Raw genomic sequence first — 13,083 nt, 5'->3', positions numbered from 1 at the left:
AAAATATATTATATTCTGGTTATAGAAATCATGTCCAAATTGTACTCTGCAAGAGTGGGAAAATTCAGACCATGTGACTGATAAGATAACGTGTGATTTATGTATTGGGAGGAGAAACATACAACACCCCAAGCAAAGACATTATCTAATTGGTCAAGACACCATTTGGGATGTGTCCAACAGCCTGGTTTAAATACTCAGGACACCATCAAATTATGGTTTTAGTCATAGCTTTTAGCTATGCTTTTAGTCATCGCTTTTAGCCATGCTTTTTGCCACTGATTTTGCCCGTGAATTTGTCGAGCGCCGTTCCAGCGTGCTTCGGCCTGCACGCCCGCTGCTACTTAGCCACGATGGGAAGAAAACCATCTAGTCTCGTTACTTCTATTCTTCTTCTTTAATTTGTTTTCTTTTCCGTTGAGAGTTTTGTGTTCTGAGTTAAAGGTGCCATAGAATGCAAAAATCACTTTTATAAGGTGCTTGAACACAGTTGTGTGGCCGCAGTGTGTGAAAACAACCAGCCTATAATGGTAAAAATCCACCCACTCATTGTTTTATAATCCCAATAAATCATAAACAGTCTCTCCACACTAGCAGTTCCAGATTTCTCACTACTATGACGTCATACTCGGGGAAAGTCCCACCCATTTGTGATGCTCTCTGCCCTATTAGCATATACACAGCCCTGAGTAAGAAGCAGCAGTCCGCCATTACTGTTTTCTTGCTGTTGCTGCTGGAGGTGCAATGTCAGCGCCAAAGAGCCATTAAACCGTGTGTTGAGATGCACCAACGAACATAGGAGTCTCCATAGACTTCTGAGGACACGGTGGTTAAATTTCATATTCGAAGGAAATGTCCCGAAAAAAACGGAAAAGTCCTATACGTTTGTGCTAACATTTTATGCCGGACTGCCTCACAGCGAGCATGAGCTCTTGAAGCTCCGCACTCTTCTGAAAAGGGAGACGGGAGCACCAGCTCATTTGCATTTAAAGGGGACAAACACAAAAAAACAGTGCGTTTTGGCTCATACCCTAAAAGTTGCAATTTCAACAAGCTATAAAAAATTATCTGAGGGTATTTTGAGATAAAACTTCACATACACATTCGGGGGACATCAGAGAACAATTTAAAATATTGTATCAATGCATTCTATGGCACCTTTAAGTTTTGTACACAGGCAAGGCAAGTACCTCCAGATTCTAGCTGAACTGGTGCAGTTAATATACATTTTAACCTCATCGAGGAACTATGCAGAATTTATGTTATACGGCTCGTTCAATGAATCGCTGGCCGACTCAGTGATCAGCCGTAAAACAGTGATTCTGTCCAAATTCCCTATAAAATCATAAATGATTCCCTTTGAGCTAAATTGACCTGTTTCCCTTACATCCCGAATTGGCAGTGTCCACTCCAGATTCTCCTGAGGAAGCCACACCTGTCTCTGAACACTCTGTCAGTCCTGCCATGGCCAAAGAGGCTGTCTCTGAACTCTCATTCTGCCCTGTCATGGCTGATCCACTGTGGTGGTTTTCAGCTCTGCCATGGTGGTCCTCTGCTCTGTCTGCTCTGCTGAAGGGTGCTTCAGTTTTGTCTACTCCACTTTGGTGGTCCTCAGTTCTATCAGCTCAGCCTTGGTTGTCCCCAGTTCCATCAGCTCCACCCTGGTGGTCGTCTAAAGGTCTTCGGTCCTGTCCACTCAGCTGTGGTGGTCTTCTGCTCCACCGTGAGGGTCTTCGGTCCCGTCTGCACTGATGGTCTTCTGCTCCACTGTGGGGGCCTTTGGTCCCATCATCTCCACCCTGGCTCCCTGCTCCGCATGCTACCCCTGGTCTCCAGCTTCGCCTTGGTCACCAGCTCCTCCGGCTCTACCCTGGCCTGCTGCTCTGTCTTGGTCTCTCGCTCTGCCCTGGTCACCAGCTCCACCCTGGCACCTCCTCCACCTCGACTCCACCTCCCTCCTGGACTTGTCGTTTTGGAACGTCTGGAAGCCACTCCTTTGAGGGGGGACTACAGTATGTCATGATCCCTGTCTGTGTTCCTTGTCTTGGTCTCTGTGTTTAAGGACTCTTATTTTGCATTGTATTCCTATTGTTCTTTGCTTTCTTCCTGTTTCAGTTCCCTGTGCTATCTTGTGTGTTGCCATAACTTTTCCTTCATTTGTTGTCATATAAATTCATTAGCTCCACCCTCATGTTACCCTGTGCATATATAACCCTGTGTTTGCCTGATTCAGGGTCAGTCGTTGTTTCCCTGTGTAAGCTCATGTCTTGGTTTCCTGGGCCCTCATTTATCAACAGTGTGTAGAAAAGGTTCTATATTTTATCCTACGAATGAAATTTAGAATGTGCCTAAGTACAAGAAAATGCGTATTTATCAAACGTACGCACGCAGTTCTTACGCATGAGTAAGCAATCATTGTTGATAAATCCCACATGCGCGTAAGTAACATGCTCGTTCACGTTCATGCTCATTTGCATTTGGAAACGCCTCCAATGAACCATATATGTGTTGACAACACCTCCCTTTATAAATCACGTGAATGTATGTGTCCTCACCGAAATCATGGCAAAGAAAGCGGTACCGACTGAGAAGCCATTCTGTGCTCTCACTCTCAGCGTGGTCTTTGAAAACGCATTCTCTGCGGAGTGTATTGTTTGCCAAGTCTTCCAATAACGCAAGATAAGCCATTGTACTGAGACAAACATTTGTCACAGCTGTATTTTATAGGGTTTGACACCAATTACGCAAATTGTCTGTTTAAAACCAGACAAATGATAAATTGAGTGTTTTATAATTAAAGGAAACACAGGACATATGTGGATTGCTTAATGCATACTGTGACACTCTTAAATGCTTTTTATGTGTAGTGTCGCTATTCTACCACTAGATTCTCTGCGTAAGCATGCTCAGAGGTGTGCTTATATTTACACACATTTCTACGTATAAGTACAAGTTGGTAGATCCCACACTTTGCGTGAAACTGTTCTTACGCACTCATTACGCACACATCTGTGTGTACGCACTGTTGATAAATGAGGCCCCTGGTCTTTGTTCCCATTCTGTGATTTACCTGTGTTTGTTTCTACATCTTGTTATTAAAGTCTGCTTGCATTTGGATCCTTCTCGTCTCGCTTTCATACCCAGCATAACACGAACAAATGCAAGTTGTTTTTATAGGTCGTGTCACCTGATCTTAATATTTTCTTTAGGGCTGCCCCTTAAAATAGTTAAGGGGCAGACCTAGTTGATGAGAAGAGGCTTAGTAAACCAAATTTTAATTAGTTGGTTGGTCACAAGCAAAATAAAAAAAATTAAATAAATAAATAAATAAATAACACTCAGCAGGAAGTAACAAAGTCAAAGAGTATGTGATGGACAGATCATTAACAAATAGGCTATTTATTCATTTTCATATAATGTAGCCTGTAGAAGAGCTGTGCTAGTCAATTTGACAACCGCCCCTGGCCAAGTACCACATATGTTAGTGTAACCATTTATTTATTTATTTTTTTGTATGAGAATGCTGATTTAGGTGAATATTATGAAAGATGTTTGGTACAAAGCTTTGCTTACAAAATAAATAATAGCAATTAAAAGTTACATTGCAACCATGGAAACATTTGGATTCATGCCGAATGAGAGAGAGGTACATGATTCTCTGGCAGCGCAATATCAAATATAACCTTAAAGTCTTGCACATGTAGAAGATAAAATTTGCAGTTCTGCCCTTTTACAAGTGTCTGTTACTTTGGAACAGGAGAAGACATTAAGACATTAGACAAGAGATAGTCTCTGTCCTGCTTGTGTTCCATATTATATTAACATATTACTATCAGATACTGTATTCCTGAAAATGTGTGATATACAATTTTTTTTTAGCCTAAAACAAAAACCGACAAAAGCATGGATGTTTACCTAAAATGTCTGTAAAACACACACACACACACACACACACACACACACATAAACAAATAAATAAATAAATAAATAAATTACCTTTGATACATTGCTTCTCTGCTGAGCAATCATTGTAAGGTTGTAAGTTTGAATAATTTTGGTCGTGAATTAATCTTGATTTATTTTTGGCATTTTTTCCTTTGTATTAGAATAGGGAAGTGGGAGAGAGAGAGGGGGGACATGATCGGGAAAGGTCCACGACCCATGACTCGAATTGTGATTAAGGTTTAGCTTAGGGTTAGCTTAGGGTTACTTGCATGTAAAATGTATTGCTATTATAATAGTAAGTACATGTAACGTGTAACAAGGACACCTTAAAATAAACTTATACAGACACTCACTTGTTGTTACCATAACCTGCACTAAAGTCACTGAAAAATCCTAAACCTCTGACACACAGACTGACAGCTTGTCTAGAACTCACAGAGAGAAGCAGAGTGCTACAAAAGTCATAGTGCTGATATTGATGAAATCTCAGCACTCTTGGAATTTTTAGTAACTAATGTAAACAAGGATGAATAAATATTGTAAAAAAAAAAAATGTGTTGCTCATTGTTCTGTGAATTACTCATGTTTGTTTCTCCATCTTGTTAATAAAGTCTGCTTTTATTTGGATCCATCTTGTCTCACTTTCATACCCAGCATAACACACATTTTTTTTTTATAGGTCGTGCCATCTGATCTTAATACTTTTCTTTAGGGCTGCCCCTTAAAAGAGTTAAGGGCAGCCCTAGTTAATGAGAAGAGGCTTAGTCGACCAAATTTTAATTAGTTCGATGGTCACAAGCAAAGAAAAAAAAAAAACTCAACAAGAAGTAAGAAAGTCACAGAGTATGTGATGAACAGATCGTTAACAAAGAGGCTATTTATTAATTTTTATATAATGTAACCTGTAGTAGAGCTACAGGCTACATTATAAAATGTGTTGCTCATTGTTAGTTAATGGAATCTTTGTAAAGTGTTATCTTGTGACCATTATGACCACAAGCTGCAATCATTGTCTAATATGTTCATTATGTCTGCTTAATTAAATACATGATGTTTACTAACCATATAACCTGTATTATCTAAATGTTATAGATGTACTTTACTGCCATATGGAAGTTACTTTGACATACTCATCTCTGAGTGACCAGTAACAAAAAACGTCCTGACTGTAACTGTGCATTTTCTGTGTAGCTGTTTTGTATCTGTGTAAAAATGTTATACAAACAAACTTGTATTGAAAAACTGAACTGAAGTTTCCAAAACATAAAACGTCTCCGGTTACTGTCGTAACCTCGGTTCCCTGAGAGACGGGAACGAGACATGGCATCGGAAGCTGACGCTTTTGGGGACTCCCTTCCTTCCTAAACCTACCTGAAATCTTATTGCACAGCACCAGTGAAGTTGCAACTCTCACTGGCCAATGCCAGCCAAGACGGCGAATAGGGGCGGGGCCCCCGCCGCTATATAATGCGCCGTCTTGGCGGCATAAGCTCAGAATCTTCCGACTGAATCAACAGCACAGCAGACCTGAGTAGTGAACACGGCAGCCTATGCCATGTCTCGTTCCCGTCTACCAGGGAACTGAGGTTACGACAGTAACCGAGAGACGTTCCCTCTCGAGAATGGTCTCTCGACATGGCGTCAGAAGCTGACGCTTTTGGGGACTGTATAGAACAACGCCGTGGGAACAGCGAAGAAAAAAGCTCAGCTAATGACCACACGTCCAAATTGTAGAATCTGGCGAAGGTATTCTGCGAAGACCATCCAGCCGTCATACAAATGTCTTTGATAAAAACGCCCTTAGTTGAATGGGGCAATTGCCCTCGTCGAATGGGCTCTGACACAAATAGGACATTCCATACCCTGGCTAGAATAGGCCAAGGCAATGGCATCTACCACCCAATGTGATAGTCGTTGTTTGGAGACCGGCTGCCTCTTGGTGCCGCCTCCAAAGCACGCGAACAGCTTCTCAGATTGCCGAAACTGAGCCGTGCGGTCAAAGTAAACTAAACTCGCAGAGCCTGCACCAGATATAGCACCTGATGAGGGGCGGCATCCGATGAGGTCGCTGACTCTGGAGTGAAAGCAGAAAGCATCACCACTTGCGCTCTGAATGGTGTCGAAAATGATTTAGGCACGTAGCCCAATCTTGGCTTCAGCGTAATGTTACAATCACCTGGTCCAAACTGCATGCAGTCAGCATTTACAGAGAATGTTTGTAAATCCCCCCACGCACTTGAGGGCGCAAGGGCGAGCAACAGTGCGGTTTTATGCGATAACTCTCTCAATCCAACAGACAGAAGCGGCTCGAAGAGCAAAAGGGCCAGCACCCTCAGCACCAGAGCAAGATCCCAGGATGGCACAGTGGGAGGACGAGAGGGTCTTAGCCATCTCACACCTCTCAAAAATCTGATCACCAGATCGTGTCTACCCACCGAGCGCCCGTCGATAGTGGCGTGAAATGCTGAGATAGCTGCAACATAAACCTTAAGAGTGGAAGGCATACTGCCGCTGTCCAGCCGCTGTTGCAAAAAATCCAGAATGTCAGACACAGGACAGCTCTCCGGGTCACGACCATTCGATTCACACCATTTAACAAACACTGCCCATTTAAGAGCATGCAGGCGACTCGTAGAATCGTGTCCATCACGCGGCGAGAAAATGAGTCAGAGTTTACCAGTTCCCGCACACCATCCACACATGAAGTTTTCAACATTGCACCATTGGGGTGCCATATCGAGCCGCCCGCCTGAGATAGGAGGTCCCGTCTCAGCGGAATCAGCCACGGGGGAGCCATTAATATCTCCAGCAGATTGGGAAACCAAGGCCTGTTCGGCCAGTACTCATAACACCGATGCTCTCTCCTCTCTGATTTTGTGCAGCACCTGTGACAGAATCTTCAACGGGGAAATGCATACAGGTGGGCCTTCAGCCACGGCATCGTGAGTGCTCCCTGCCCAGGGGTGAGCGTGACAGAGAGAAGAACAGAGGACAATGCGTGTACTCCTCTGTCACAAATAAATCCACCTCTGCCTTCCCGAACCATTCCCAGATCAGTCTCACTGTCCTGTTCAGTCCTCTCCTTGAGGAATCCCGTCCTTCGATAGCAGGCTGTTCAGGCAGCCCGGGACATGCGCTGCCCGAATGGAGAGCAGATGACGATCGGCCCACAGTAAAAGGCATGCTGCCTGTTCGTAAAGGGCTCTCGAGTGTACACCGCCCTGGCGGTTTATGTTCGACATCACCGACATGTTGTCTGTGCGAATCAACACGTGATGCTCCCGGACTTGTGTGATGAAACTCAGAAGAGCCAAAAAGACCGCTCTCAGTTCGAGGCAATTTATGTGCCACTTTTTCTCAGACTCCGTCCAGTAGCCCGATGCCGCTACGCCATTGCAATAAGCCCCCCAACCTGTCGTTGACGCTTCCGTCGTGACCACTTTCCGCTGCATGATGTGTGGTACAGGTCGGGGTTTCGCCACGGTTTCAGCTGTTGAACCGAATGGGCCAAAACCAGCCAATCGTACAAATAATTCAAGATGCGTATTCCGCTCGCTCTCAGAGGGGAAAGCGCTGCATCCACACATTTCGTAAACGTGCGCGGCGCCAGCGCTAGCCCGAACGGCATCACCGTGAACTGATATACTTTGCCTTCGAATGCAAATCTCAGAAAGCGCCTGTGTCGAGGGGTGATCTGGATATGAAAATATGCGTCCATCAGGTCCACTGAAATAAACCAATCATCAGGCAAAATCTGCGCAAGGATCCGTTTCAGCGTTGTCATTTTGAAAGCGCGTTTGCAAGGTTGATGGGTCTCAGGTCTAGGATTGGACAGAGACCGCCAACGTTCTTTGGAATGACAAAGTAGCGGCTGTAGAACCCGCTCTCTCGCTCGGCGGGACGACTTCTATCGCGCGTTTTGCGAGGAGGTTGAGAATCTCTTACCTCAGCACCGACTTGTTGCATGCCGGTACTGTCGACATGACCACGCCCTTGAACCGGGGTGGTCTGCGCCGAAACTGAAGCGTGTAGCCGTTCTCTATAACGTTCCGCACCCAATCCGAAATGCCATGGGATGGACCGCCATGCGTTCGCAAAATGGCACAACGGGCGGAGCACCTCACCCTCTGTATTCTGAGCAACGCCGCTGTATGCCGGGGATGCGTTCAGAAAACACATGGGACAAATGGGAGCGCTGTATGGTAGCTTAGGTCGTGCATTGCCTATTAACGGGAAGCGCGAGCCCTCCCCTGAATGTTTGAGTGACACAGACGTGTGTATGTGCGAAGTGTCGAGAGCAAGCCGCGGCGGCGGAGGTCTGATACTTAATACATGGGCGTGAGCATCGCGGGTTACCCAGAGGAGCTGCGAGCCCGACTTTATTACCGGCTCCCTGGCCGAGCGCCGAGTGTGAGAAGCTGCTATCACTGGAAGAGAAGAAAAATTATCTTTTTGTGAGGGTGTAACAGATTTTATTGCATTCTGAACAGTCACAACATAAACATTCTCGCAGCCGACTGCAACCGCCAAGGGGACTTTGTGAGAACGTTTCAGACGCTTCACGGCGGGCCCACTGCTTGGCGAACTCCTCCTCCGTACTCTCCCGTCAGGAACGAGGCTTTTGCTCCGACAAAGGAGCGCCCCTTGGGCGGTTTCTTGAAGCTGTGTCGCGCCTTTGGTGCCCTCTTCCACAGAGTTTTGGTGCGAGCAGCAGGCTCCGGATCCGGCACCGATGAAGCAGAAGCCCGCTTCGATGGCCGGTTGGAAGCGGACGACGATCTACTCTGTGCTGGGGGCTGTGCTGCAGCCCGGCGCGGCAGGAAGTGGCTCATTGCTTTGGAGCATTTCTGTGCTTCAGAGAAGCGCTCCGCGATAGCCTCCACAGTGTCTCCAAAGAGACCGGAGGGAGATAAAGAAGCGCTGAGTAGCGTCTTCCTGTCCGCGTCTTTCAGCTCCGTGAACGCTCACAGCCACAGATGACGGTGGAGCACCACCATGTAGCCCATGCTTCGCCTAATCGCCTGAGCTGTCTTCTTCGTGGCCTTTAGTGCGAAACCCGTCACCGCGCGAAGATCCTTAAAGGCCTCGGGATCCGCTCCACCCTCATCGAGGGATTTCAGGAGCTGTGCCTGAAAAACTTGGAGCACCGCCATTGTGTGAAGCGCTGAGATCGGTGTATGCCTTGTCTGTGATGTGAGCGGTCAGATGGCAGGGCCTCGACGGCAGCAAAGCACCCGCCTTCAGAGAGGCAGACGAGGGACAGAGGTGCACTGCGATGGATTCCTCGACGGGCGTCGGTGCGAGCCGACTGGGGTGCAGCCCACGCCTTATCGACCTCGTCGTGCAGGTCGGGGAAAAACGGGGCTCGCGTCCTTGGAGAGGCAGCTCGGCGGCCCGTGTGAAGGAACCATGAATCCAGTTTGCTTTTAGCTGGTTCATCGGGGGATTCCCACTCCAGACCTAGATAGCTCACGGCCCTGGTGAGAATCCGGACAAGCTCGTCCTGAAACACGGCGTGTCCCTCCACTTCAGAAACACCGGAGAGCGGTCCCTAAACTATGCAAATGATGAGCAGAAAGCGCCAGGTGGCAACAAATAGCAGTGAGCAATTAAAATTCACATTGTGCTGGGATTTAGTGTGTAAATCATATTTTTGATATACGTATTGGATGCTTTGCATCTGTTGCTGTAAGTATGGCAGTTTGGACCCACTGTTAATAATCAGCTTGAATGCTATTAAAACACTGGGAAAGTGACGCTGCTGCATTCCCTCTAGCCATATTACACAACCGGGCCCTATCCTAAATGGCACACTTCATGTGCACTTCTGGCCTTGCGGACTTACAATGGCCACCACATTCATGTGTCTGTTTAGTCCACGAGACCATATAGGGTGTCCAGTTCATCAGCTTTTACTATGCACCCTCGATGTGCACATCTGCTGAGCCTGCACTGAAGTGAACTCCTCAGCAAACTTCTACCTGACAGTAAAAGCGGCGTTATGTCACAAAAGTGTGGATTTAGAGGAAGAACGCAATAGTTTAGGGTACCATTTGGGACAGGGCCTGGGATATGATATTGCTCATATGTATGTCTGTGAATGTTAAATTTGGCAACGCCTGTGTTTGTTTTCTGACACCTGGTATAAATTCAATTTTTTTCTCTGTCTTTTTTTTCCTTGGTATTTCTATTCATGTGTTCTTGCTGCCATATAGTCATAAATATGGCGGATAAGCAGACATATCTGGTGACAAACAGATGTGCTCTACAAATTATGTAAACATTTATATACATACACTGAATATAAAATTGTATGTAATTTTGATATATAAACAATAAATGCATATACAGTGTACATACAAAATGCACCACAACAAAGCTACAAAAGTAAACTTGACAGAACAAGAGTATAGCCTCTTATTACAATCAGTGGAGGTACGTTAGATAAACAGGTTACTGGTAAATTGTCGCCCCATACAGCTCTGGCTATACGATACAAAACACGCTACGGATATTGTAGGCTACACTAAAAATGCTAGAGTAACGAATAATCATATGAGACAGCATGTTGCGGTATATATATATATAACATTGGAGCGTAAAACTGAGAGGGGAAAATCCACGCAGCGAAATTCGAAATGACAGCAAACTATTAGCCCACTTCAGAGGCTCCCAGAGAGAGAGAGAAACTGTCCTTGGTACTGAAGCTGTGAACCCGCTTTCAACGACAGCATTCACTGTGAGCTGTGGCAGCCATCATTAATTCTCTCTTCAGTGTACTGTGCGTATATTTTTCATACATATAGACTACTTATTTTAATTAAAAAATATATTTTAAGTAATAAAATTAAATAATCAAATTCTCCCTGTATTGACAGTAAACTATTTAACGTTTATTTGTTGTATTTATTAGTCTGGCTGCTCGACAAGGTGTTGTTTGTCTTCAAGGACCCGTTATATGTTTTATACTATGGCTTCAAGAGACACACTGTTTCAGACATCGCACAGAACGTCAATAATCCAACTTCTCCACCATTTGCGTTCATTGACAAAAACAGCATTGGCAAAATCATGCAGCAAATAAAATCCATGGAAAAAAAGTTTCTGATACAGTGAGAATTTTAACAAGAAAATGTGGATAACAATGATGTTTAGTGGTATCTGAACGAGTCTTATGAAATGTTACAGCACTAAATCTGCACACGAACTCCACTATTAACCAATGCTATAATACACAACGCACACAACAGAGTAGTTCCACATACCTGCGCTGAGACGTGCCTTTGTAGCGCGCGTTCTTCAGTTCTTCTCACGCAAATGTTCAACAGCCTTTATCTAATTGCAGAGAGGTTTGCTGAAGTCGAACCTCTAAAACCCTTCACACATGTTTAGGGTGAGAAGCGTCTCACATCATGCTGGGCTTAATGTTTGTGATGCTCTAACATCTCTCTCCCTCTCTCCGCACGTCACTGACGGGTCACGGACTGACAACGACACAACGACTGTTTGTATGCGTAGCCTACTGTGTCATTGCTCTTGTTTTATTGGTTTTAGATAGATGATTGTTTGCTGTGTCACTACTGTTATGGATGTTGTATTTGGGGTAATGTGTTATCGTTGCAGAGGCTGACTAAAGCCATAAAGTTTGGAACGCTTCGTGGCATTCTGGCCAAGTTCCATTTTACGGGGTTGTCAGACCGACATATAAAACAACAAATTTAACCGACATAATTTTTTTATGAGATGGATGTTTAAGGTCGGGTAAATCTGAAACCTTCAGTTTATACTTTAGTCAAGAATGAAAACGAGTCTGCAAGGGATTGAACTACAAAGCGTTTAGTGGATTGTACTGTTGTTAACAACATGACAACTGTTCTGTTTTAAAGTTTTGAAAATTACGGAATCTAGGACCTTTATAGGCAGTGCATGCCATTGTAAAGAATGTATCCCTCACAGCCTCGTTTTCTTTCGCGTAAATGGATGAATGCAACACGGACGTAAATGGTCCATGGACGCACCACTTGGGACTTTATTATGGATGTTGAGGTTTAGATGGTCTGTGCAAAATCTGTGGGGAGATGAGTGTCCTGCTTTATTAGGAATAACTGGATTACCGATAAGTAAAAGACCCAAACATAGATGCTTCTGACAGTGGATAAGCAGACACACATACAAAACTTGTTTGCAGTTTTAATTTTAATCCATAGCAGTGTGGAATTTTGACTGAGTGTTAACAGTAGGCCTACATTAAAATATTCTTCTGTGATGTGTCAAGGGAAAAACTCCCGTTGGAAATGTTCTGGTAAGATGACTGACAATGTCCTGAGCTTCTGGATAAAATATTCAGAATTACCATTTTATGCTTCTTTTGACTCTCTTAGCATTAAAATTTTATCTGCACCCTGCTCTGGTGCATGAGACACCATAACAGATCACCACAGTCAGTGTCAACTTCATCTTCAAGAAGGGACATCTACAGACCGAGTTTAATTTTCCCTTCTTTATTTGCAATATCATACATTAGGTATAAATGGCAACAAAGATTGCATGGAAAAAGCATATAATCTGTTAAGACAACAAAGGCAGGGCTAACATACACTGCTACAAAATACAACATATTACTTGGTTTATTTATACGTTATGGATCAATATTAGTATGTAAGAACAGAGATAGTGCTTTGGGTTTAATTCTGGACCTTGCTATTTGAGAGACAGAAAGAGAGCAAAGTAAGGCATTCTGTTGATTTTGTCCTCTAAATGAAAAACTCAACAGATGAAAATAAAACAGGTGGACTGAGTCACACAAAGCAAAAGGACAACAGAGTGATGTACTAACAAATCTGAACATTAAGAACACAAAGTAATGAAAAAATATTATGATAAAACGAGGAGCAAAGTTCTTGCTCTTCTCTTCAACAAACACAAAACTTAATAGTACCGGAACAAACATGAATTGCTGACTAATTGGGAAAAGGTAATTCCACCTTGTTTTTGTAATTTGGGTATCAAAAATAATAAAGAATTAATTAAAATTGATTACAATAGATAGACTTTGAATATACTACAGAAGCAGAAACGGCACATTTAAAAGATTAGTTCACCCCATTCTGTCATTCACTCACTCTTATATCTTTCCAA

At 44.1% G+C, this 13,083-nt stretch overlaps 2 protein-coding genes across 2 annotated transcripts in view; both read right to left on the bottom strand.

Moving 5' to 3' along the window:
* Positions 1 to 11,447, bottom strand: part of LOC107716884 (voltage-dependent calcium channel gamma-5 subunit-like) — a 25,043-nt gene extending 13,596 nt beyond the window's left edge. The window contains exon 1 of the mRNA XM_016523490.1: positions 11,211 to 11,447. The gene's annotated coding sequence lies outside the window, so the exon portion shown is untranslated. The remainder of the gene's footprint in view (positions 1 to 11,210) is intronic.
* LOC107716883 (protein kinase C alpha type-like) overlaps positions 9,062 to 13,083 on the bottom strand; it is a 94,520-nt gene continuing 90,498 nt past the window's right edge. The window contains exons 16-17 of the mRNA XM_016523489.1: positions 9,862 to 9,922; positions 9,062 to 9,471 (exon numbers count right to left, since the gene is read on the bottom strand). Of these exons, the coding sequence (XP_016378975.1) occupies positions 9,062 to 9,471; positions 9,862 to 9,922 (471 nt within the window). The remainder of the gene's footprint in view (positions 9,472 to 9,861; positions 9,923 to 13,083) is intronic.

This window comes from Sinocyclocheilus rhinocerous, unplaced genomic scaffold (genome assembly GCF_001515625.1).
Source record: "Sinocyclocheilus rhinocerous isolate Xijiao unplaced genomic scaffold, SAMN03320098_v1.1 scaffold59, whole genome shotgun sequence".
Taxonomy (NCBI): domain Eukaryota; kingdom Metazoa; phylum Chordata; class Actinopteri; order Cypriniformes; family Cyprinidae; genus Sinocyclocheilus; species Sinocyclocheilus rhinocerous.
This window is presented reverse-complemented; position numbering and strand designations above follow the sequence as displayed.